This window comes from Papaver somniferum, chromosome 8 (assembly GCF_003573695.1).
Source record: "Papaver somniferum cultivar HN1 chromosome 8, ASM357369v1, whole genome shotgun sequence".
Classification (NCBI taxonomy): Eukaryota; Viridiplantae; Streptophyta; class Magnoliopsida; order Ranunculales; family Papaveraceae; genus Papaver; species Papaver somniferum.
In genome coordinates, this window is record NC_039365.1 from 28,511,719 (window position 1) to 28,531,223 (window position 19,505).

A 19,505-nucleotide genomic window follows, 5' to 3' on the forward strand; every position below is an offset into this window, starting at 1 on the left:
GTTGCATTCATCTCAGAAGTTTACGTCCGCAGTAGATAAGCTTGAATCTCCTAAAGTTTATCAGTCAGCTCTTACTGATAATGAGAGTTTAGAAGATCTTATTTATGTTGATTCTGTAGTTTAATTTGGAAAGACTGCGCTACACTGCAATCTTCCAATCAATCTATAAATTAAAACCTCTTTTTCTGAATTGTTTGGTTTGATCACTTGTGCTGTGTTAATACGTTCTATTTATGTGGATAATTTTATTCTATTGATGCTCTATTTTAGCTTTTATTTTCAACTGCGCGATCTTTCACATTTGGTATTTTACAGGTTATTATGGCAGCACCAGTGGAGGTCGATGAATATGAACTACCCATTTCTACCAATGCAACAAAACTCGGTCATAGGAAGGGTGCCTTGGTTCGTACCCATGTGCCTATTTCGTACAAAACATGGAGGAAAGTGCCTGAAAAGGACTATATGTACGGAAGCTAGCAGGAGCACAAGTTTTAAAACAGCAAAACCCCAATAAGCGTCAGACATTCTTAAACCAGGAATTGAGGTAAGACTTTTAATAAACTTAGACACGAAGTAAAATTCATATTGCTACTGCATTAGTTGAAAAAGTTGATCTGGCCAGAATGACCATCTGTACAGTTAATGATTAAGGGTAAAGAGGATTTATACACATGAGTAATTAACAACAATGGGAATTGATTTGCAAAGTATGCATCAATAGGGTAGAAGAATTGTACGGAAACTAAGATGAGGGTACATCTCTACGGAACCACAAAACTTAAACTTCCTTTCAAGTTCAAGTAGAACATACTGTAGTGTCAAAAGTGAATTGAACTAAAATCTGATAATATATTACTAAATTAATGACTCAACAAAATTGTGATATGAAAGTGTGCTAGTCCTTTTTTAGTAGTGAATTACATTTGTTATTACAGAATACCAACGTTTAAGTTGGTCAAAAGCTTGTCTAAGATTGGCTTTACCTTCTCTACGTCATGGAAAAGCCTCTTCTGATACGCGTAGTATGGCTGATCCTCAAACCACAGTGATAGGCAATGGTGGAAATGACTGGATAAGACTTGCAGACCTGCAGGTAATTACAAGAAATTCAGCTTTATTCACCAAGCATCCACTAAAGCATACCAGTCAAAACACAAAGTAAACAATGATTACAAGAAGAACAACAGAGACTGGCAAAAAAGAGGCTCTGAGTGCATTACCTCTGTGGGAGCTAACATTTTCTTTTCACTGGTCTCGTCATGTTTTTGTTTCTTTGTTCCAGCTTTTAACCCCTGCAACGGAAGGCTGATAAAAATAAATTTAAAGAAAGTTGACCTCATTAAAGAACAGCCCAAAACCTAAGAGAAAGAAAGCCAAATTAACGAAACGTTGAAACCTATAAGATATGATATAACTGTATATTCAACCTTCCTCTTACAAAATACAAAAGCAAGTAACAAAAAGACTCCATATCATCTCTCCTGCTTTGCTCTGAGATGTATCAAAGTGAACAAATACGTGCTATAGTTGGAGTATGACACTGGTGAAAGCCGACTGTAGTCAAATTTGATTGAGATAACACTATAGGCACCAAAACCAAGGTGAGTATTTGACATTACAAAACTTAGAATCTAAAATAGTAAAAAAAGGAAAAATATAGTAATTCCACTGTTGGGACATTTTGATGCCCATTTAGGTTACAAATTGTACTACCTACATAATCACGCTACTGAGCCAACCTCAGCAGTACTTGATGTAGAAACCCTATCACAAGCCATAAAGACTTAAGGAAACATTGACAGTAGAAAGATATGCAGAACAGAATTAGTAGATAAAAAAATTTGGAAACCGAACAGGATAGAAAATCTGAAGCAATTTCTGTTTCTTCCTACAAACATGGCAGAAGCCTTGTAAAGAAGATTAATTTATCAGTGAATTTTGTTCAAATAAGTTTACAAAATCGAAAAAATGCAATAGAATATGATAAAATTTTAGAAGAAATATGATAAAGGATAGTAGTGTATGTTTGAGGTCATGGTATAACATTAGCCAAAGATAATTGCAAAGATTGTCAAATGCTTATGCTACTGATTGAGTTGTGGCCTTGGAACAACAAAACTGAGATATCATTTGACCCTAGTACTATTCGTTCAAAAATGTTCTTTACTTGGAGGTAAAAGCTTTTACAATGAACACAACCTAAGAAGTTCAGGAATAACAGAAAGTGAATCTCAACATAACTATACACGTTAAACATTGGGCACCTGCAAATTTGAGGGTTCAAACTTGTGAACTAGAGAAAGTGAGGGTTGAGTTTTCCATGGGCATTTGGGCTACAATAACAAGTCCAACTCTTATGCCTGAGGATCTAATAAGCTGTCCATGTGGCTTTATAGATTTTTGGCTATTTCATACCATGTCAGGGCTTAATGTATTTATGCATAAACTCAACCAGAAGAACATATCTGGTTCTGCATCCTATCCTTCAAGCTTTTAAAAAAGGAAAGTTAATTTAATTAGATAACACAAAGCAATCCTGAAACTTGACACAATAGCTTCAGTAATTTAGAGAGGCGTGATGATGTGATGATGCGGAAGCAATATTATAAATATATGAAAGAAACAACAATTTGTAAGTCAGGAAGCTAACACTTAAATGACTTAGTTTCGAACATGAAAATATGAAAACAAATCGAGTATGCACATTGCGCCCGACTGCACAATCTATTCAATTGGACTAGACATCTCATATCTGTAAATCATCATCTATTCAACTGGTATAATTGTACAAATACTTACTTGTAACTAGCTTCCAAAGGAAAAGCTTCATCAATCTCTTTAATATAATCTTTGTAACTAGCTTCTGTTCGCAAACTCTGAACCACTGTCTGTAGTGAATCGCACAAATCAGCAGCTAAATTCCACACCTTCTGATTTGTTGCTTCTTCATCAGTTTCACCCATAGTTACAGTAAACAAAACCACTAAGCAAGAATAGTGCACCAACTGTAAAACCTAATCCTCGAAGAAGTAGTGTTGGCTGGTTTTTGATTGGTAATATGAAGTGAAAATTCATCCAACTGTCTTTGGTTGTTGCAGAATCCACGAATTGTCAAAGCTTTTCATCATCATCGAATTTATAGCATCACTATCAGTATTCTGAGCTCGTTCAGGCAACAAGGTTTTCAAAGAGCATATGTATTTAACCTCACAATTCAGCCAGTAGTCTTTGGCTGGTAATCTTTTCTCAGGAAACATCGCCATATATAGCAAGAACACTACATATAGTTAATACCAAAATGATTGAGAAAAAGGAAACGGAAAACAAACACAACACGCTAGCTTTCATGACTTATCAAGTTATCATCTACTTCTATTTAATCACACTTAATTGTGTTCATTATGGAGCTGAAATTCCTTCCTATTTTCAAAGAACAAAAGAATAACAGAAAAATCAGAGCATTAAAACAAAAGAAATGTAACACCTAAATAAAGGGTGAAATAGTATCAACTATCAAGCCAAAAATAAGACGAATAAATTAAAAACACCTTTGGTACTTGAGATCTTCTTGACCTCCTAACATTTCTCAGCTGGCAGTTGGCACAATACTACAATAGATATAAAAGGGCTTCCATTCTAAATATGAATTCATAGAATACTATGAAGACCATAACTTCAAATATTTAGTGGTCATGTATACTTGCTCAACCTCGTACGCAAACGTGAGAATCTCAGCAGCTCGCTCATTGCATGCCAAGGTGGAAGCATGTTGATAAATTTATCGCCAGGTCCTGCAGATAGACGTCAAATAACGAACTGTTAATTTTGAGAAACAACCCATAAAAATCTAACAACTCAACAAAACAAAACAAAACAAAACAAAACAAAACAAAACAGGGTAAAAGAAGAAGAAAAGGTGCAAATTGAGATAAGATAATGCCAATTCAAAGCTCCAGTGTTTGGCCGTTGATATCCATCAAAAAAAGAAAAATTCTACATAAATACAGGAACTAGAGAATCTCAACAATAGGTCCAGTTTATGGGCAAAGCTGTTCATTCGGTCGATGATTATCCAATAAAAAAAGGGAAAGGAAAATATTGTATATAAATATAGGAGCTAGAGAATCTCAACAATAGGTCCAGTGGAGTCCAGAATGAAACCAAAATCAAATAAAACAGCAAACCAAACCACTAGGCAAGAATAATGCACCAACTGCAAAACCTAACCATCGAAGAAGTAGTGTTCGCTGGTTTTTGATTGGTAATACGAAGTAAAAATTCCTCCAACTGTCTTTGGTTGTTGCAGAATCCACATATTGTCAAAGCTTTTCATCGTCATCGAATTTATAGTATCACGATCAGTATTCTGAGCTCGTTCAGGCAACAAGGTTTTCAAAGAGCATATGTTTTTGACCTCGCAATTCAGCCAGTAGTCTTTGGCTCTAACAACTGGAGGTAATCTTTTCTCAGAGCCGCAGAAAGCTAGGTTCCTAACCACCTTGAGACATTTCCTGTGCAAATTGAAGAATTGGAAACTCTCGAGATCCACCCAATAGAGTAATATCTGGTCGGAGAAGCTCACAAAGCGGAAATTGGCGCTGAAAGGAATTGAATACGTCGAAAAATCAATGGTCTCCTCAACCCAAACTTGGTTATCTTTGTATGCCTTCAGTATTTTCAAGTGAACCTTTTCCAATGTAAGTGTTGTTGTTGTTGTCGTATCAATTCCTAGTGGTGGTGGAGACTTCTTTTGTAGAACGGCAACAACTAAGCATCCTTTAAACTCAAACAATCTAGTATCCAGACTGCGTTCAACTGGGATTCTGATGTACTGAAACCTGTCTTCGCGGAGGTCGAACATAAGAATATGGTGGGGATCGGTCGTCAACCAGAACAAAGCTCCAGAAGTGAATGTGGCTGAAGTAGATTTTCGAAACAATCCGGAATCAGGAGACCTGACTTCTGTCCAAGAAGATTTGATTCGAAAGTATACAGGAAACACTTAAGAGACTTGGTTTCGAACATGAAGACAATAATTACCAATTTATACTCATTGTTAACGGAGTCGAACCCAAATCCACAAGACATGAGCTTATAACGTCCTCCTCTTACAACAGGAGGGACTATGCGTAACAGTTCTCTTGTAGTAGAGTTCCAAACATCAATGACAAAAGCAATTTCAGTAGTAATATTTCCAAAACATATTAAACCATTGCAGTACCCAACAAAATCCCCTCTCTCTTCCTCTATAAATGTTTTACTCAAATGGACATTGTAATTATCATTTCCATCATCTTTAATATCTCTAGTATGAAACAAGCTTTTGAACAGCCACTGTTGCTGTTGTTTCCCAGTACCATAATAATAATTAATACAAAACACAAGGAATGGATTTTTTGGGGAATAATTAATAAAATGAGATTTAGTGAATTGCTGATTCTGATTATTGATGGTATTGTATAAATACTTACTTGCGCAGCTTAATCTCGTCAGAGATTTAACTGGTAGTCTTGATAGAAACTCCAGAATCAATTCAATTGGAAGAGATACATGTAAATCACCCATTCTAATTTCTTCTCCTTCTTCTTCATCTTCATCTTCATCTTCATCTTCTTCTTCTCTCTTCTGCTTCTTCGTCTTCTTCTTTAAATTGCTAACTGCGGATTTTGAAATCGACATTCTCCTCCTCTTTTTCGGATTAGTGTTTTTGGTTTGATTTCGATCTCACCCTTACACTCACATCCGATAATGCTTTTATTTGGTTTTTCTTTTCTGTTGTTTCTCCGAGGACCGGCCTTTTACCAAATTCCCAGCAGTACCTTCAATTTCAATCCCGTGAGCCGGCAACCGACTATGGTGTGGAAGTCAAGAATGCTAAAGTCATGAATAGTCAACGCTTGATTTCTACCGTTAGATTTCTAATAAGAACTTAAAATTCAGATTTTTGTGAGAGGGAGAGCAAAAAGAGATCTGAGGAGAGCAAAAATCCTAGCCAACTCACTAGTTGAACCGAGTTATATATATATCAACGAGTCGGACTAAATTACCCTTTCAAGCCACACGAAATTTTCACATTACAGTCATCATTAAACCTACTCCTCGTCTTGTTCTTTTCTACAATTCTAATAATCATTACAGAGACTAAACTTCGATTAATGGTGGTGAACTTTTTTCTTGCCATTGTCATCATAATAAATACGAAATTACTGTCGTGCATATAAAAAGAAATCCACATAAGCCTATACAACAATTGATAGTGATGGAGAAATCTACATATCATCACCAACAGAAGTGAGATCATGATCTAGAGATTTCAGTCAAAGAGGAAAATTTTGCGCCAAAATGTTTCGCATCCTAACGTACGGATCCATTCAATCAAGATGGAGGTGTTTCCTACTATAGGACGGGGTCCTAATACTGAATATAATCTTATCACCGATAATACTACTGCTTCTTTTAACTTTTTTGATGAATAATAGAAAGATTTTCCATTACCTATGAAATTGATATTGATTTTTGGTGAACACACCTCTTTTTAAATCTAACAGGTACCATAACTTAACATTTTTGATTCGATGTACAGTGTATTTTATCTTGGAGTTGGAGAAGACGATGAGAGGGTTAGGTTTTAGTAAAATGTTAAACGTGTATGAAATATTTTGTGACCACGAAGGGTAATTGTGTCTGACTCGAACATTTATATTAAATCACTCCTAGTTAACTAGTCAACAATGATTTTTGATCTCCTCAAATCTCTTTTTGCTCTCCCTTTAACAAAAATCAAAATTCATACCCACGATAATGTAGCAAGATCTATTCTATCTATTATATAAAGGGAACTACCCATGCTGTATCAGGTGAAGCTGCAAAATTTGTATCCGGATTTATCCTCGGATTTATTTTTTCATTCTACCATTCTATAAATATAAATGAGGCTATAAAAGTAATTTTAAGGTAATTGAAAATCACAAATCTTTTGATCAGCATCAGACAAATTTCTAAGCCAAGAACTTATAACAAAGTAATTTTGATGATTTCTTTTGTCCCAATTCTTTTGATCTACTGTGATTTGTAATTTTGAAAATCACAAATCTTTTGATCAGCATCAACAAATCACAGTAGATCTAAGAATATCAATTCCCAAATCACAAATTATTTTGTGAAATTCTTCAGACAAAATCACAAATCTATCGATCATCATTTAGGAAATTCCATCAATTCTATCAAATTCCATAAATTACATTAGCAAAGAAATGAAATTGGAATCAATCTTCACTGCAAACTTAGTATTGAATGAACCATTCTGCTATTATTTTCTTCAATCACCATCAAACAAGGAGATAACAAAATCTATAAACTAAACATTACCATTTACAACAAACAAAAAAAAAGGACAGAAGAAGAGTTCTGGATGAGGAGAAAATCAAGCAAAAAGAATAGAGGAGGGAGAAGATTAAAGATAGGGCATAGTTATGCAAATAAGTCAAGTAATTGACCTAAATGCCCAATTATTTTTCCACCTGTTGAACATGCATGTGTGGCATGGTGTGATCATGTACACTAACGTGTGAACTAACTAGCGTACTCCAACTTCAGATGCTTTGTTAGCCATCGATCGGAGCACGTGCATATGCACGTGCGTATATTCTTGTAAGTTTGAAAGCAAACTAGTTGCTGGGGATGCGAAGAGAGTTTAAATTTCATCCAAATCTGACTGAATAATGAAGATGTAATCGATAATTAGACGATCTCAAAACAAGAAAACGTAGCCTTTATATAGGCTTACCTGAACCCACTAAAAGGAAAGAATAAAAGAATTCTGCCTAAACTAGGAAAGTAAAGACTTGTAAGACAAGTAAACTAAAATTATATTTTTGTTACAGGGAAAGCTGGTTTGTTTGGGGGGAATGAATTTTAAGGGAGAGCTAGTATTTTAGAGCTTAGGGAAATTCCTATGGCAATAAAAAAAAAATTATTTTTTTTGAGCCACGTGGATGAACAAACACGTTTTTGCACTATAAGAAACCAACATAAAATCAGCAAATCTGGTATTTTTGGGTTCCACTAGTGATTTTATTAATATAAACTAATAAGAGTTGCGCCCACTAATTATTTAAATAATCAAATAAATAATAAAAAATAAACCCGAATTATAATAACCAGGATTTGGAGAGAATATGTGAGGGGCGAGCAAATTTCCAACGCCTGCGTTTGTTCTTCCAACGCCGGCGTTTTTACCACCATCGCCTGGCCTTCCATCAAGCGCGCTATATGTTCCATCTCACTCAATATCCATTTTTCATGTTTGTTGAGTTCATAGTGGGATCAAAATCAACAAACTTCAAGTTTGTTAAGTCCATAGGAAGTGCTCTTAGTAAGAGGAGAGAAATTGTAGTTTTCTAAATTATTTATGTGACAAATTTCCTTCCGATCAAGATCATATCTAACATTTGCTAAACAGAATCTTCTTCACCATCATTTCCCAGTTACCCGTCTTACTCCTTTATTAGACAAAAAAAAAAAAAAAACGAGTCATTACCCATCTTGAATCGATTACTTAAAATTCAGAACCTCCACCTAAAGGTTGGCAATCTTCGCATTTCGTGGAGAAAGAAAGGAAAAGTCCCTTACACATTTTGGTTGTTAGGCAGAAAATAAAGATCTTCATTAGGTTGACGATGGGAACACCAACTTGCCAGAACCTGTTATCATGGATTTTGTTTTGAAGAACGAGATTTATCGTGAACAATCTTGTTTATTTAAAACGTTTACAATGATATTAGTCGGATGCTTATGAGGATTATTTTTCTTATTACTAAGACGACATTTAGGAGAAGTCAATCCAGCGTAAGGCATGTTGTTGTTAATGGAGAATAAGGAAAGTATTAGTCACATCTTAGTCCCACATTGTGTACTACCTACTTATGATCCTAATATATAAGGTGTACGTGGAGCCACTTCACTCATTACCAATTGGTTTTGAGTTGGAAGACCACACACTTTTATCATGGTATCAGAGCTAGGTCATGCATGCGACATAAGACCTGTGTAAGATCCGGAAGACCTAAGGAGGTAGTAAGCATGTGACTAAGACCCGGAAGACCTACAAAGAAGGGCAGCCAAACGGGGATCCACGTTGTAGAGGCCTCAAGAGCCCTACACATTGAGGGGGCATAATGGAGACTAAGTGGAGACTACAAAAAGTCTTAGTCACATCTTAGTCCCACATTGCTTACTACCTCCTTGTGATCCTAATATATAAGGTGTGGATCCACTCCATTATTGCCAATTGGTTTTGAGTTGGAAGCCCACACACTTCTATAAAGCAGCGCATGCTTTACTGCCAGTATCTCTCAAATCAAGACACTTCGTGTTGATGATAGGGTTCAATATCAATGGCTTACGGAGAGGCAATATCAAGATTACGGAAATGATTTAAAGTTGATCATGGAGGTTAAGTTGATGATAAAGTAGTAAATTTGAATATTTTTTTAGGGGGAAAGAAAATCTTCCGCTCTTCCCCTTTGCTAACCCAAGGTCAAAAAAATTTGTTGAGCTACGTGGATGGTCAACCAGGATTTTGCATTATGGAAAAGAAGTGAGTGGTTGACCGTTAAGCGCCCGGACAAAGTTCCAGCGTTGGCGCTCGTCGTCGAAACGTTGGCGCTCCTGGAAGAACCGCGAGTGAGCGCAGAAGAGCCGCCAGCGTTTGAATTAAGACCGACGACGACTACTTTTAAATGGTCACCGGAACGGCTAGTTTATACCTCCATAAATACGGCTCGAGTTTGTTGATCTCACAAATTCACAACAATCTTTCATCCAATCAATCTTTCCTTAATTTCAATTGTTTTCAATTTTCAACCATGAATTCTGATTTTGATTCTTCTAAGGAAGATATGGAGATGGATGAATTGTTGTATAAAGAAGAGGAAGAAATTTGTATGGAGTTTTTGTGTAAAATGGATGAAGATGCAGATAGAAGAAGGCGAAATTTTATGTTGCAATTACAAACCAGGATCATACCAAAGCCTTTAGAGCCATATGAAGTTGCGACTAGAAGATGGACGTGGCGATATCGACATTTTTACCACGAAAAGATGATGCATGATTATTTTAATCATGATTGTGTCTATTTCGGTGAGGATTTTCAGCGACGATTCCGCATGGGTCACAACTTGACGCAAAGGATTATTGTCGAACTTTGTCAGGTACAACCTTTACATAATTATCAGTATGATGCACGACATGTACGAGGATTTAGTCCCGAACAAAAGGTTACCGCGACCCTCCATAAACTACGTTACGGGGTACTAGTGGATTCCAAGGATGATTACATCCGTATTGGGAAAACAACCGCCTTTAGGTATCTCAAATTGTTTTGCGAAACAATAGTCTAGCATTTTGGTCCATCCTTCTAAAGAAAGCCTACTCAGGAAGATGCTCAAAGAATAACTGAAGAAAACACCACGAATGGTGTTCCAGGAATGCTAGGTAGTCTTGACTGCATGCATTGAACGTGACATGGATGTTTGAATGGGAAGGCCAATATAAGAGCATTATCCAAAACCAACTGAAATTTTGGAAGCTTCATCTAGCTATGATCGTTGGTTTTGGGCCTTACAATTTAGAACTAACGTTTGGAAAGTATGCAATTTCTATAATCAAAAGTTTAATGGCCTAAAAATACATGCTCATTCTGCCTTCATGTGCAATTGTGGACGATTCTTTCAATTTCTATTTAACGCTGCGAAGTCGAGAAAAAACGTCACTTTGGGCCGTTTTTTTGGCGAGATAAAACACCGGGCCATTGAAAACAGACTAACATGGTGTTATACAAGGACCGTTTTCCGTGGAAAATAGTCATGGAAGTGTATATCTCCCTTTTTTTCAAACCTTTCTTAGCTAGAACTAAAATCATGAAGATGAATTTTAAGGTTGCCAGCACCACAAGAGATCTTTTGATTCAACATGAACTACTCAACAACAATTCACGAGACAAAAACCTGCTTTTTTTCTTTCTTTTCTTTTCTTTTTTCTGTGGTTAACAAACAAGTCAATGTAAACCATACCTTACAAGTTACAACCACCACCACCGTCATTTCTCCATCTCGTGATTATACACATCCACCATGCAAATTGGCACACATGCATACATATCTAGCTCAACCATTATATTCACCACCAAATCGATCAAAAAAAACTTCTGTTTTCTCTTCACAACAAATGGCCATGAAACCAACTTCTCCAAGCAAACCATCTGGTGCTCATTTACTGGATATTCATGAAGATGTCCCAGAAGAAGTTGAAGAACAAGTAGGAGATGGAACGGCGATGTCGAACATAGTTGGTAGTAATAATAATAATAATAATAATAAGCGTGCAAACAAACCACCAAAACCTAAACAACACAGGAGCTTTAACCGACAAGTGTCGCTTGAAACCGGGTTTTCAGTACTGAACAAAGAATCTAAGGCTAAAGATGATAAGCGGGCGATGCTTTCTAGTGGTAAAAGTTTTGGAGGGTTTGGGTCGACCAGCAGTAGAGAAGGGATCAAGAAAGGAGATTTTAGTATGTTTAGGACTAAATCAACTCTTAGTAAACAAAATTCTTTGTTGCCCACTTTGCGGAAAGACCACAGCAATGCTGCTGGTAATGGTGTTGATTGCCATAAAACAGACTTTCATGGTGGCTTAGGAGGAGGCGAAGGAAGTTTCGACGATGAGTCTGTTAATAAAAGTGTTCCTGCTGGAAGATACTTTGCTGCCTTGAGAGGAGCTGAACTTGATCAAGTCAAGGTAACTACTTAATTAAAATTCACACTTTTAAATTATAGCTAGTATGAGATCATCTATTCTTCTATGCCTTGTATCTTATACTTCCTCTCCTCTGTTTCTGGAAAAATGATACTTCCATTTTTTTAACCTGGCCTATTTTTAGTCAAAAAAAAAATATCACTTTTCCTGAAACGGAGGTAGTATATGATAATAGCTTTAACCTTGAGATGAATTGTAACGGTGTAAAATTTGTTCATTAGGATTCTGAAGACATACTTCTTCCTAAACATGAGCAATGGCCGTTCCTCCTTCGGTTCCCGATCGGTTGCTTTGGTATTTGTCTAGGCCTCAGCAGTCAAGCCATCCTATGGAAGTCTCTTGCAACAAGTCCAGCAACTAAATTTCTTCATATTCCACCGCATATTAATCTCATAATTTGGATTTTTGCAGTTGCCATTCTCTTGTTAATCTCCATAACATATGCACTTAAATGCATATTCTACTTTGAGGCAGTGAGAAGAGAGTACTTTCATCCCGTTCGTACGAATTTTTTCTTTGCTCCATGGCTTGTTTGTATGTTTCTAGCAATTGGTGTACCACCCATATTTGCACCCCAACCACTGCACCCAACAATCTGGTGTACTTTCATGACACCAGTCTTCTATCTTGAGCTCAAAATCTATGGCCAGTGGTTATCTGGTGGAAAACGGCGTCTTTGCAAAGTAGCCAACCCTTCTACACATTTGTCAGTTGTCGGAAACTTCGTTGGATCAATCTTGGCAGCGAAAGTTGGATGGCATGAACCTGCAAAATTCTTATGGGCAGTTGGGTTTGCACATTATTTGGTGGTGTTTGTTACTTTGTACCAGAGATTACCAACAAGTGAAGCTCTGCCTAAAGAGCTGCATCCAGTTTATTCCATGTTCATAGCAGCTCCTTCTGCAGCAAGTATTGCTTGGTTTACTATATACCATGAGTTCGATGGGTTATCAAGAACATGCTTTTTCATTGCACTGTTTCTCTACATTTCGCTGGTTGTTCGGATCAATTTCTTCAGGGGATTTAGGTCAGTTTCTTCACATCAATTTAACTTTGTATTTGTAGCTTCAATTAAATACCAATGAGTTTGTTTTATTTGTTTCTTTGCTTTGCAGGTTCTCAGTGGCTTGGTGGTCTTATACTTTCCCAATGACAACAGTATCTTTGGCAACTATTATATATGCAGAGCAAGTCCCTTGTGTTTTAAGCAAAATCATTGCGCTTAGCCTCTCCTTCATGTCTTCTGCAATGGTATCTGTATTATTTGTCTCCACTCTCCTTCATGCTTTTGTCTGGCGCTCGTTGTTCCCAAATGACCTCGCCATTGCCATAACAAAGAGAAGAACCAATGAAGCTGCTAAAGTTTTCAACAAGGTAAAGAAGCCACTGAAAAAATCGTTTGATATACGGCGTTGGGCAAAGCAACCTCCTCCCTCTTTCATCGACTCTTCGGTGTCAAATCATAACACTGTAAATGAAGATTCTGAGGGAGAGAAAGAGATGTCACTTCATTTGCCCTAAAGTTGAAGCAGTACTATATGTGATGGCCAATTCATGAGCCATATTTGTACTGAAATAGTTGTAGTCCACCTGATGTAAAATCAGCAGTCAATCTACTAGCACATTCAGACACTGTACTGCTTACTCCTGCATCTCTAAACATGAGAACCCTGTTTCATTTCATAATAACACAATACGTACGGCACGACTCATACTCTACCCAGTATCAAAGGATCGCAAATGGAAATTAGCAGTATGTTGAAACTTTTAATTGGAAAATTTTGAAGCAACAACAGAGAGATTTGTCACATATAGAGGGTACCGTTACTATCTGGTGTAAATCTACATTTTTAATGATTTCTAAAAGAAAAAAAAATGCTATATGTAAAAGATTAGAGACCTTCAAAACTGTACAACTCCGGGCTTTCTACATTTCTATCGAGTTCCATCTCCAAGTGAGGTTCAACCATGTTCTCAGATTTCCCTTTTTAGCAACCATTCAATAAAGACCTCACAACTTACAGGAATCCAAGTCAAGTCATGACATGTCTTCCCTTGAAGATCAGTTCCAAGAAAAAAAATCATCGGTGTACTATTGACTTCACGTTAATTCCATGTACATGTATACCTTTGTCATTTGTTGAAAGAGAGAGACTTTGATATGTTGATTTGCTTCAATCTCCAATCAAAGTAAGTTCAAAAAAGAACACCTGTCAAGAAAGTTTGCACTTCTATAAGTCTCAACGAATGTCCAAAGTCCTGCAGAATTACAAAGTAGAAGAGATTGCGTTAAGATTTTACATTTCGGTTATAAGATCAATTGACTGCTATGTGAGAAAAGAAGGAATTTAGAGTCAATGGCAAATTGCACAAAAAATTCTGGAACTCAAAATAGTGTACCTGCTCATGTTAGCTCTCGTTCCAATTCCGGATTCTAGATCACCTCCACATTGATTTTGTTTTACCCCGAAGATCTGTGCTTTATCTTTAACTGTTTGGATTGTCTTCAAGTTTTAGAGTATAAAAACTGAAAAGTTAGAAGTATGAACCCAGAGAGGCACCCATTTAAGAGACTTCTAAATAAGCATATAACATTGCGAACAGACTAAAGGTTGAACTCGAAACTCACCCTATTTCCTTGTTGCAGCGAACCTACTGCATTCTCCTTTGACCCCTTACATCAAATCACACAACCACTCACTGTAAGTACTGGGAAAACTACAATGCACAAAAGATAAAAGCACAGAAAAGAAGTCACATCTCTTTAAGCAGGAAAACTACTCACCGTAGGTATGCGAGCGGGCCGAGGCAATCTTGGCTGAGGAACAGCATTCTGCCGTGACTCAGTTGTGAGGGAGAGCTAATTTTAAAGGAAAAAGAAGAAGAGAGGTATAAGTGATGAGGCATGCACATGCTAAAGGTTTATACAAAATACAAACTATAACAAACAAGTACTGGCTTTACATCTGTCCAAGTTTACCTTGTCGAAAAGATCTACAGGTGGAATATGATTAAACCTCTTATCTGTGGGGAAATTGAATTCCTACGAGAAAGTGAAAGAATCGTATTAACAAATAATGAACTCACATATTCAAACTGAAAATTAATATCATATTCAAGGATCACTTAGGTTCACTTTATTACCATCGGTATTGTTGGCTCCCGTTTGGTATTACGGAAAACACCAATGTCCCCTTTGCTTGAAAATATCTATATTCACATGACCAATTCAGAGTTTGCTTATAGTTAAGTTAACCATTGAGGAGCAAGATGAAGACACTACTATAATTTTTACTTTACCTTTCTATTTAGTGGTCTTGCTTTAAATTTGTTTGTAGTTTCAGATGCTTCCTGCCTTGGAATATCAACAAAACTAGGCCTGACAAATGAACAGCAATGTTAGTATATTCCAGACACAGCAAATGGATATTTGAATAAAATATAACACCAAATTCCAATTATTATTCGCATAAAATAAAATACTTAAAGTCTACATAGCTTGGGTATTGAGTCAGGGCTAATAGTTGATCACCAGTAGTAGAAAAAAAATAGTATGCTCTACCCTCTATATAGGCTACTTCAAACATCTAGGTGAAGAACAAACACGATTGTTAACATTAAGGAGTTCTACAAGACTAAGTTTATGGAATGAGATACAAACGGCAGGTAACATTATAGTAGGATGATTAGATCATGGGGTAACTAGCACAACTCCAACACACCCAACCTTTAGTTATTGTGTAAATCCCCTGACTTCACAAATGAAGAACCACATCAGGAGTTTTACAAATTATAACAGTTGGATGATTGGGATTAAGAGGGTCGAATTATATTGGTCAAACCGTGGGACCATCGTCTAAAAACCCTCAATCATTCTGCAGAATGAACTAGAGAGAAAATGAACTCCAAGTACATTTTTAAGCTTAGTATGGTGTAAGATCAGTAAGATAGTTCTCACCTTTTGGAGTCTGTGGTTCCATTCTGTACCGTGGAACTAGCATTAAATTTGTGCACCACCTGCGGTAACAACATGTTAGTAAAGATACTTGGTTACAAGCCATTGATAGTATTACTCGCATGATGAATGCAAACTAGGCACTGTGCTTTTATACATAAATCAATTCCAGAAAGCTAAATCCTATGTATCCCTAGAATTGAGAAATGAAGATTCAAAAAAAAGTTTTGGAATCCACCTTAACAGTTTTATCACAAGGAGGAGAGGATGCTGAAGCAGCAGATGTATGTTGAGTAGCTCTTTCCGATGTCTTTAAGTGAAATACCTAACAGTTGGCATATGGATAGCTTTATTTCACAGAAATCATTGATGTGATACACAAAGTAAAATGCTGACTGGAAACAGGAAAGGCCACATTAATATTGCTTACTTGAAACTGGGGCAACTTTGGTGTGCTCTTTTTCCGAAGCGCCAACGTAGGAGCTTCGAGAATCTTCAAAAAGAAGAAGAAACAAAATGGCTCATGAGAAGATGCAAGGATAAATAAATATGTTTGAAATAATATCCAATTAATTGACTGAAAGTACCAACTTTTCTGTTCAAGGGGAGTGCTTTAAATTGATGTGTAGTTGGTTTTGCTTCTTCTCTTAAATCTGTACCATTCTTGGACCTGAAGTTAGAAAAGAAAGTTTATTATGGTCGGGGTCATAGACGATGTCATTTGTCCTGGAAGATGTGACAAGCAATAAACATTAATAAGAAGAAAGTGTACCTCAGCCTCCGTGCCCTATGTGCAGTTTCCAGTTCAGGCTCTCTTGGAATGGTGATTTTCATCTTAGCATGTGTAGAGATATTAGAAACAGGACCATCCTGCATAGCAGTTAAAATATAAGTAAATGTTCAGCAAGATACTGATAGCTACGTATTAAAATCCGCAACAAAAAGGCAGCAGTTCTCTGCAGCTCAAGAAGCAACCAAATGAAACACACCTTTTTAGGTGCTTTGTGTGTCAAGCTGTGTTGCTGCTTTGTTTCAGCTACCTGTTTTGCAAAATAAATAGATATTGTTGGGATGACCTTTGCAAATTAAAACAATGCACTAATATTTTGAAGATGTAAAATTAAGTAGAGAAATAGAAGGATCGAAGGGAACTAAATTCCACCTTATGCAAGTGACCTCCCTCTAACTTCTGTCTCTTGGGAGCTTGAGTTCCAATTATGGAAACACTATCCGTGCTTCTATCACTATTTGGAAGTAATGGCTTCTGAAACCTATCAAACATATTTAAAATGGATAATGAGGTTAGTCGTAAAGAAAGAAACTGCACATATTTCAAGATGGAGATAAAGCTTAGAACAGACGAATGGAAAAAACTATGAAACGGATAAAAGGCTGAAGCGGGGAAAAACAAATCCAAGTAATTGTTGTGTAACCATGTGCATCCATATGTCATGGGTAAACTATCTTCAATTGTGACAGATTAAACTTAAAAGGATAGCTAAAGAAGAGAGATGGAGAATTTAAAACCTATTCACAAATTGGTTTTGCTTGGCCAACTGACTAGCTGTAGGTTTCATTAAAGTCGAGCTCCTTGGAAAAGATTTCTTGTTACCAGACTTCAATTTGGCTTTTGTAATATCTTTCTCCATGTGATTATAAAATGTAAGCCCTGCAAATAAATAAAATCATGACATGAGAAACGGAACAATTTTAAGTTAATTTCGGAGAAACCACGTCATTATAGGTTTCCAACCAAAACAAAGATGATAACCGAACATTATATTTCATCATGGAACGTCACCAGACATACAAATTTCTTTAATGTTTACTGCTTTGAAATTGAAAGTGGCGGGATTCATGCTTTAGAGATTGAAAGCAAATGGTACCTCTGCATCTCTCATCTAAAGCAGATAGCTCTATCTCTGGAGCCATATCCATGTCCGAGTGAATAGAGGTAGATTCTCCGTTGTCCATATCCTCATGTCTGGAACAGGTGCTTGCACTATCTCTACCCATATCAAGCCCCAACCTCAATTTTGCTACAAAGGCTGCAACCATAAAGTAATTTTATTAAACATAAAAATTACTTCACCTTCAAAATAATATGCTAATCTGCATAGGCAAGAAAACTATAACAAGCATGACTAATTCATCAGTTCTACAAGATGTCCGAATCATATAACAGAGACATTGAAGCAAACAGTTTGAAACCATGAACACACTTCTAAATTCCTGGTTAGTCATATTTACTGCACCACTAGGCCATAAAAGTTTCAACCAGAATTGAGACCATGACCACCATTAATACAATCATTTTTGACTGTTCTTGGTAATTTTCCAACAACCATGAAAACAACCCTTATTAGGGTTGAACAACATAACCTAAACTGGGTTCCCAAATAAAATTTCCGCTCATTATTTTGCTTCCACATTTCCAACATTTTATAGTTTACCCTTAAAAACAAAACACCTAAATTTTAATATCAAGAACAGTACAAAATCAAAGACAGAGACAAAATTTCCCAAATAATCCAATAATTTAAGACTACATTACTCCCTCCAAAACCCAATCAAATCTTTAAAAAACAAGAATCAATTTTACCATAAACAAATCCCATATCAAGAACACAAAATCACCCCCATTTCTTATACCCCCCTGAACAAATCAATCTCAAAATCACATTATTATCAAAACCCATTTCCCGCAAGCTCAATAAATCAATCAATCTCCCCTTTTACAAAAAAACCCATTAACCTAAAATTAATCAAACAAACAAAAACCCTATCCATTCGCAAAAAAAAAGAAAACCCAGCTCAAACAATGAAATGCAAAGAAGAAAAACTCACGAGAAGGAGGATAATCTCCAGCTCTATCAAACCACATCTCAGCATTTGCAGCTTCAAACTCCGTTTCTTCTCTACTAAAATCAAAATATTTGGTAGCATCATACTCATAATCTAAATCTATTTTCACTTCCACCACATTCCTTCCATCATATTCCTCATCCTCTTCTTCTTCTTCAACAACAACAAACATTTCCGTCTCCCCCATTTCTTCATCCTCCATTTTTTTTCTCTTCCTCCTCTATCTTCTCCCTCTGCAAGAGAATGAATACTACTGAATTTTTTCTGGGTGAAAGAAAATCTGTTTCTTTCCTTATAACAAAATCTCTGACAAAATAAAAAAAATCAGAGGAAAAAATAAATAAAAATGATTTTGTTTGTATTAGTAAATATTTACAGCTCTGTGATTAGGGGCAGCAGGGCAACCCTAAATATGGAAACAGAAAATAGAAATTTTTTTCCTTCCTCGAATTGAACGGCGCGGATCTCGTGAAGCACGAAGGTGTTTGTAAGAAAGGCGCTGTGGAAAGGCGGAAAACAACTGACAAAAGGAGGTTTTTTCTTTGTTTTTATAACAAGGCGCAGCTGATGGGGTTTTAGAGGTGAAATCCGAAATTTTTGAATCTGTGGGTCCTACTGCATACTGTTCCAATATATTATAGACGTTTGGAGGAGAGAACGTTTTTTTGAATTTTTGATAATGACATTTTTACCCTATTCTTTGTTTTGTGTTGATAGGCCTAGAGTCCTAGGCTAGTAGACTACTGTTTACTGTTCTTGTAGATGAAGACAGTAAAATATTTGAATCTTTAGGTAGATAAAGACGTTTTCTATAGTGGCTTTTGCTTTGATTTTTTGGGGTATTCATGGTATGGATTCTGACCGT

The 19,505-nt window shown here is 36.4% G+C and overlaps 4 protein-coding genes across 5 annotated transcripts; 1 reads left to right on the top strand and 3 right to left on the bottom strand.

Moving 5' to 3' along the window:
* Positions 1 to 832: 832 nt before the first annotated feature.
* LOC113304820 (casein kinase 1-like) lies at positions 833 to 4,632 on the bottom strand. Its single transcript, XM_026553961.1, has 4 exons — positions 4,231 to 4,632; positions 2,803 to 3,794; positions 1,224 to 1,308; positions 833 to 1,090 (listed from the first exon to the last, which is right to left on the bottom strand). Exons 2-4 carry the CDS (start codon positions 2,964 to 2,966, stop codon positions 992 to 994), a joined length of 348 nt encoding a protein of 115 aa, XP_026409746.1. The 5' UTR covers positions 2,967 to 3,794; positions 4,231 to 4,632; the 3' UTR covers positions 833 to 991.
* A 255-nt stretch (positions 4,633 to 4,887) lies between these two features.
* LOC113305322 (putative F-box protein At1g30920) lies at positions 4,888 to 5,568 on the bottom strand. The gene has a single exon (XM_026554382.1). The coding sequence runs from the start codon at positions 5,566 to 5,568 to the stop codon at positions 4,888 to 4,890; it is 681 nt and encodes a 226-aa protein (XP_026410167.1).
* A 5,578-nt stretch (positions 5,569 to 11,146) lies between these two features.
* On the top strand, positions 11,147 to 13,525 carry LOC113304782 (guard cell S-type anion channel SLAC1-like). The gene is made up of 3 exons (XM_026553920.1): positions 11,147 to 11,802; positions 12,042 to 12,847; positions 12,936 to 13,525. Exons 1-3 carry the CDS (start codon positions 11,152 to 11,154, stop codon positions 13,339 to 13,341), a joined length of 1,863 nt encoding a protein of 620 aa, XP_026409705.1. The 5' UTR covers positions 11,147 to 11,151; the 3' UTR covers positions 13,342 to 13,525.
* Positions 13,526 to 13,567: 42 nt separating this feature from the next.
* On the bottom strand, positions 13,568 to 19,021 carry LOC113304783 (protein TPX2-like). 2 transcript variants are annotated; one of them, XM_026553922.1, is made up of 17 exons: positions 18,623 to 19,021; positions 17,662 to 17,823; positions 17,303 to 17,444; positions 16,938 to 17,046; positions 16,765 to 16,815; positions 16,548 to 16,645; positions 16,367 to 16,445; positions 16,206 to 16,268; positions 16,014 to 16,100; positions 15,779 to 15,837; positions 15,121 to 15,199; positions 14,965 to 15,030; positions 14,801 to 14,863; positions 14,606 to 14,680; positions 14,450 to 14,485; positions 14,221 to 14,324; positions 13,568 to 14,079 (listed from the first exon to the last, which is right to left on the bottom strand). In XM_026553922.1, exons 1-17 carry the CDS (start codon positions 18,840 to 18,842, stop codon positions 14,061 to 14,063), a joined length of 1,512 nt encoding a protein of 503 aa, XP_026409707.1. In that variant the 5' UTR covers positions 18,843 to 19,021; the 3' UTR covers positions 13,568 to 14,060. The 2 variants fall into 2 exon arrangements, with proteins under 2 accessions (XP_026409707.1, XP_026409706.1); XM_026553921.1 differs by having other exon boundaries at positions 14,450 to 14,494; positions 18,623 to 19,020.
* Positions 19,022 to 19,505: the final 484 nt, after the last annotated feature.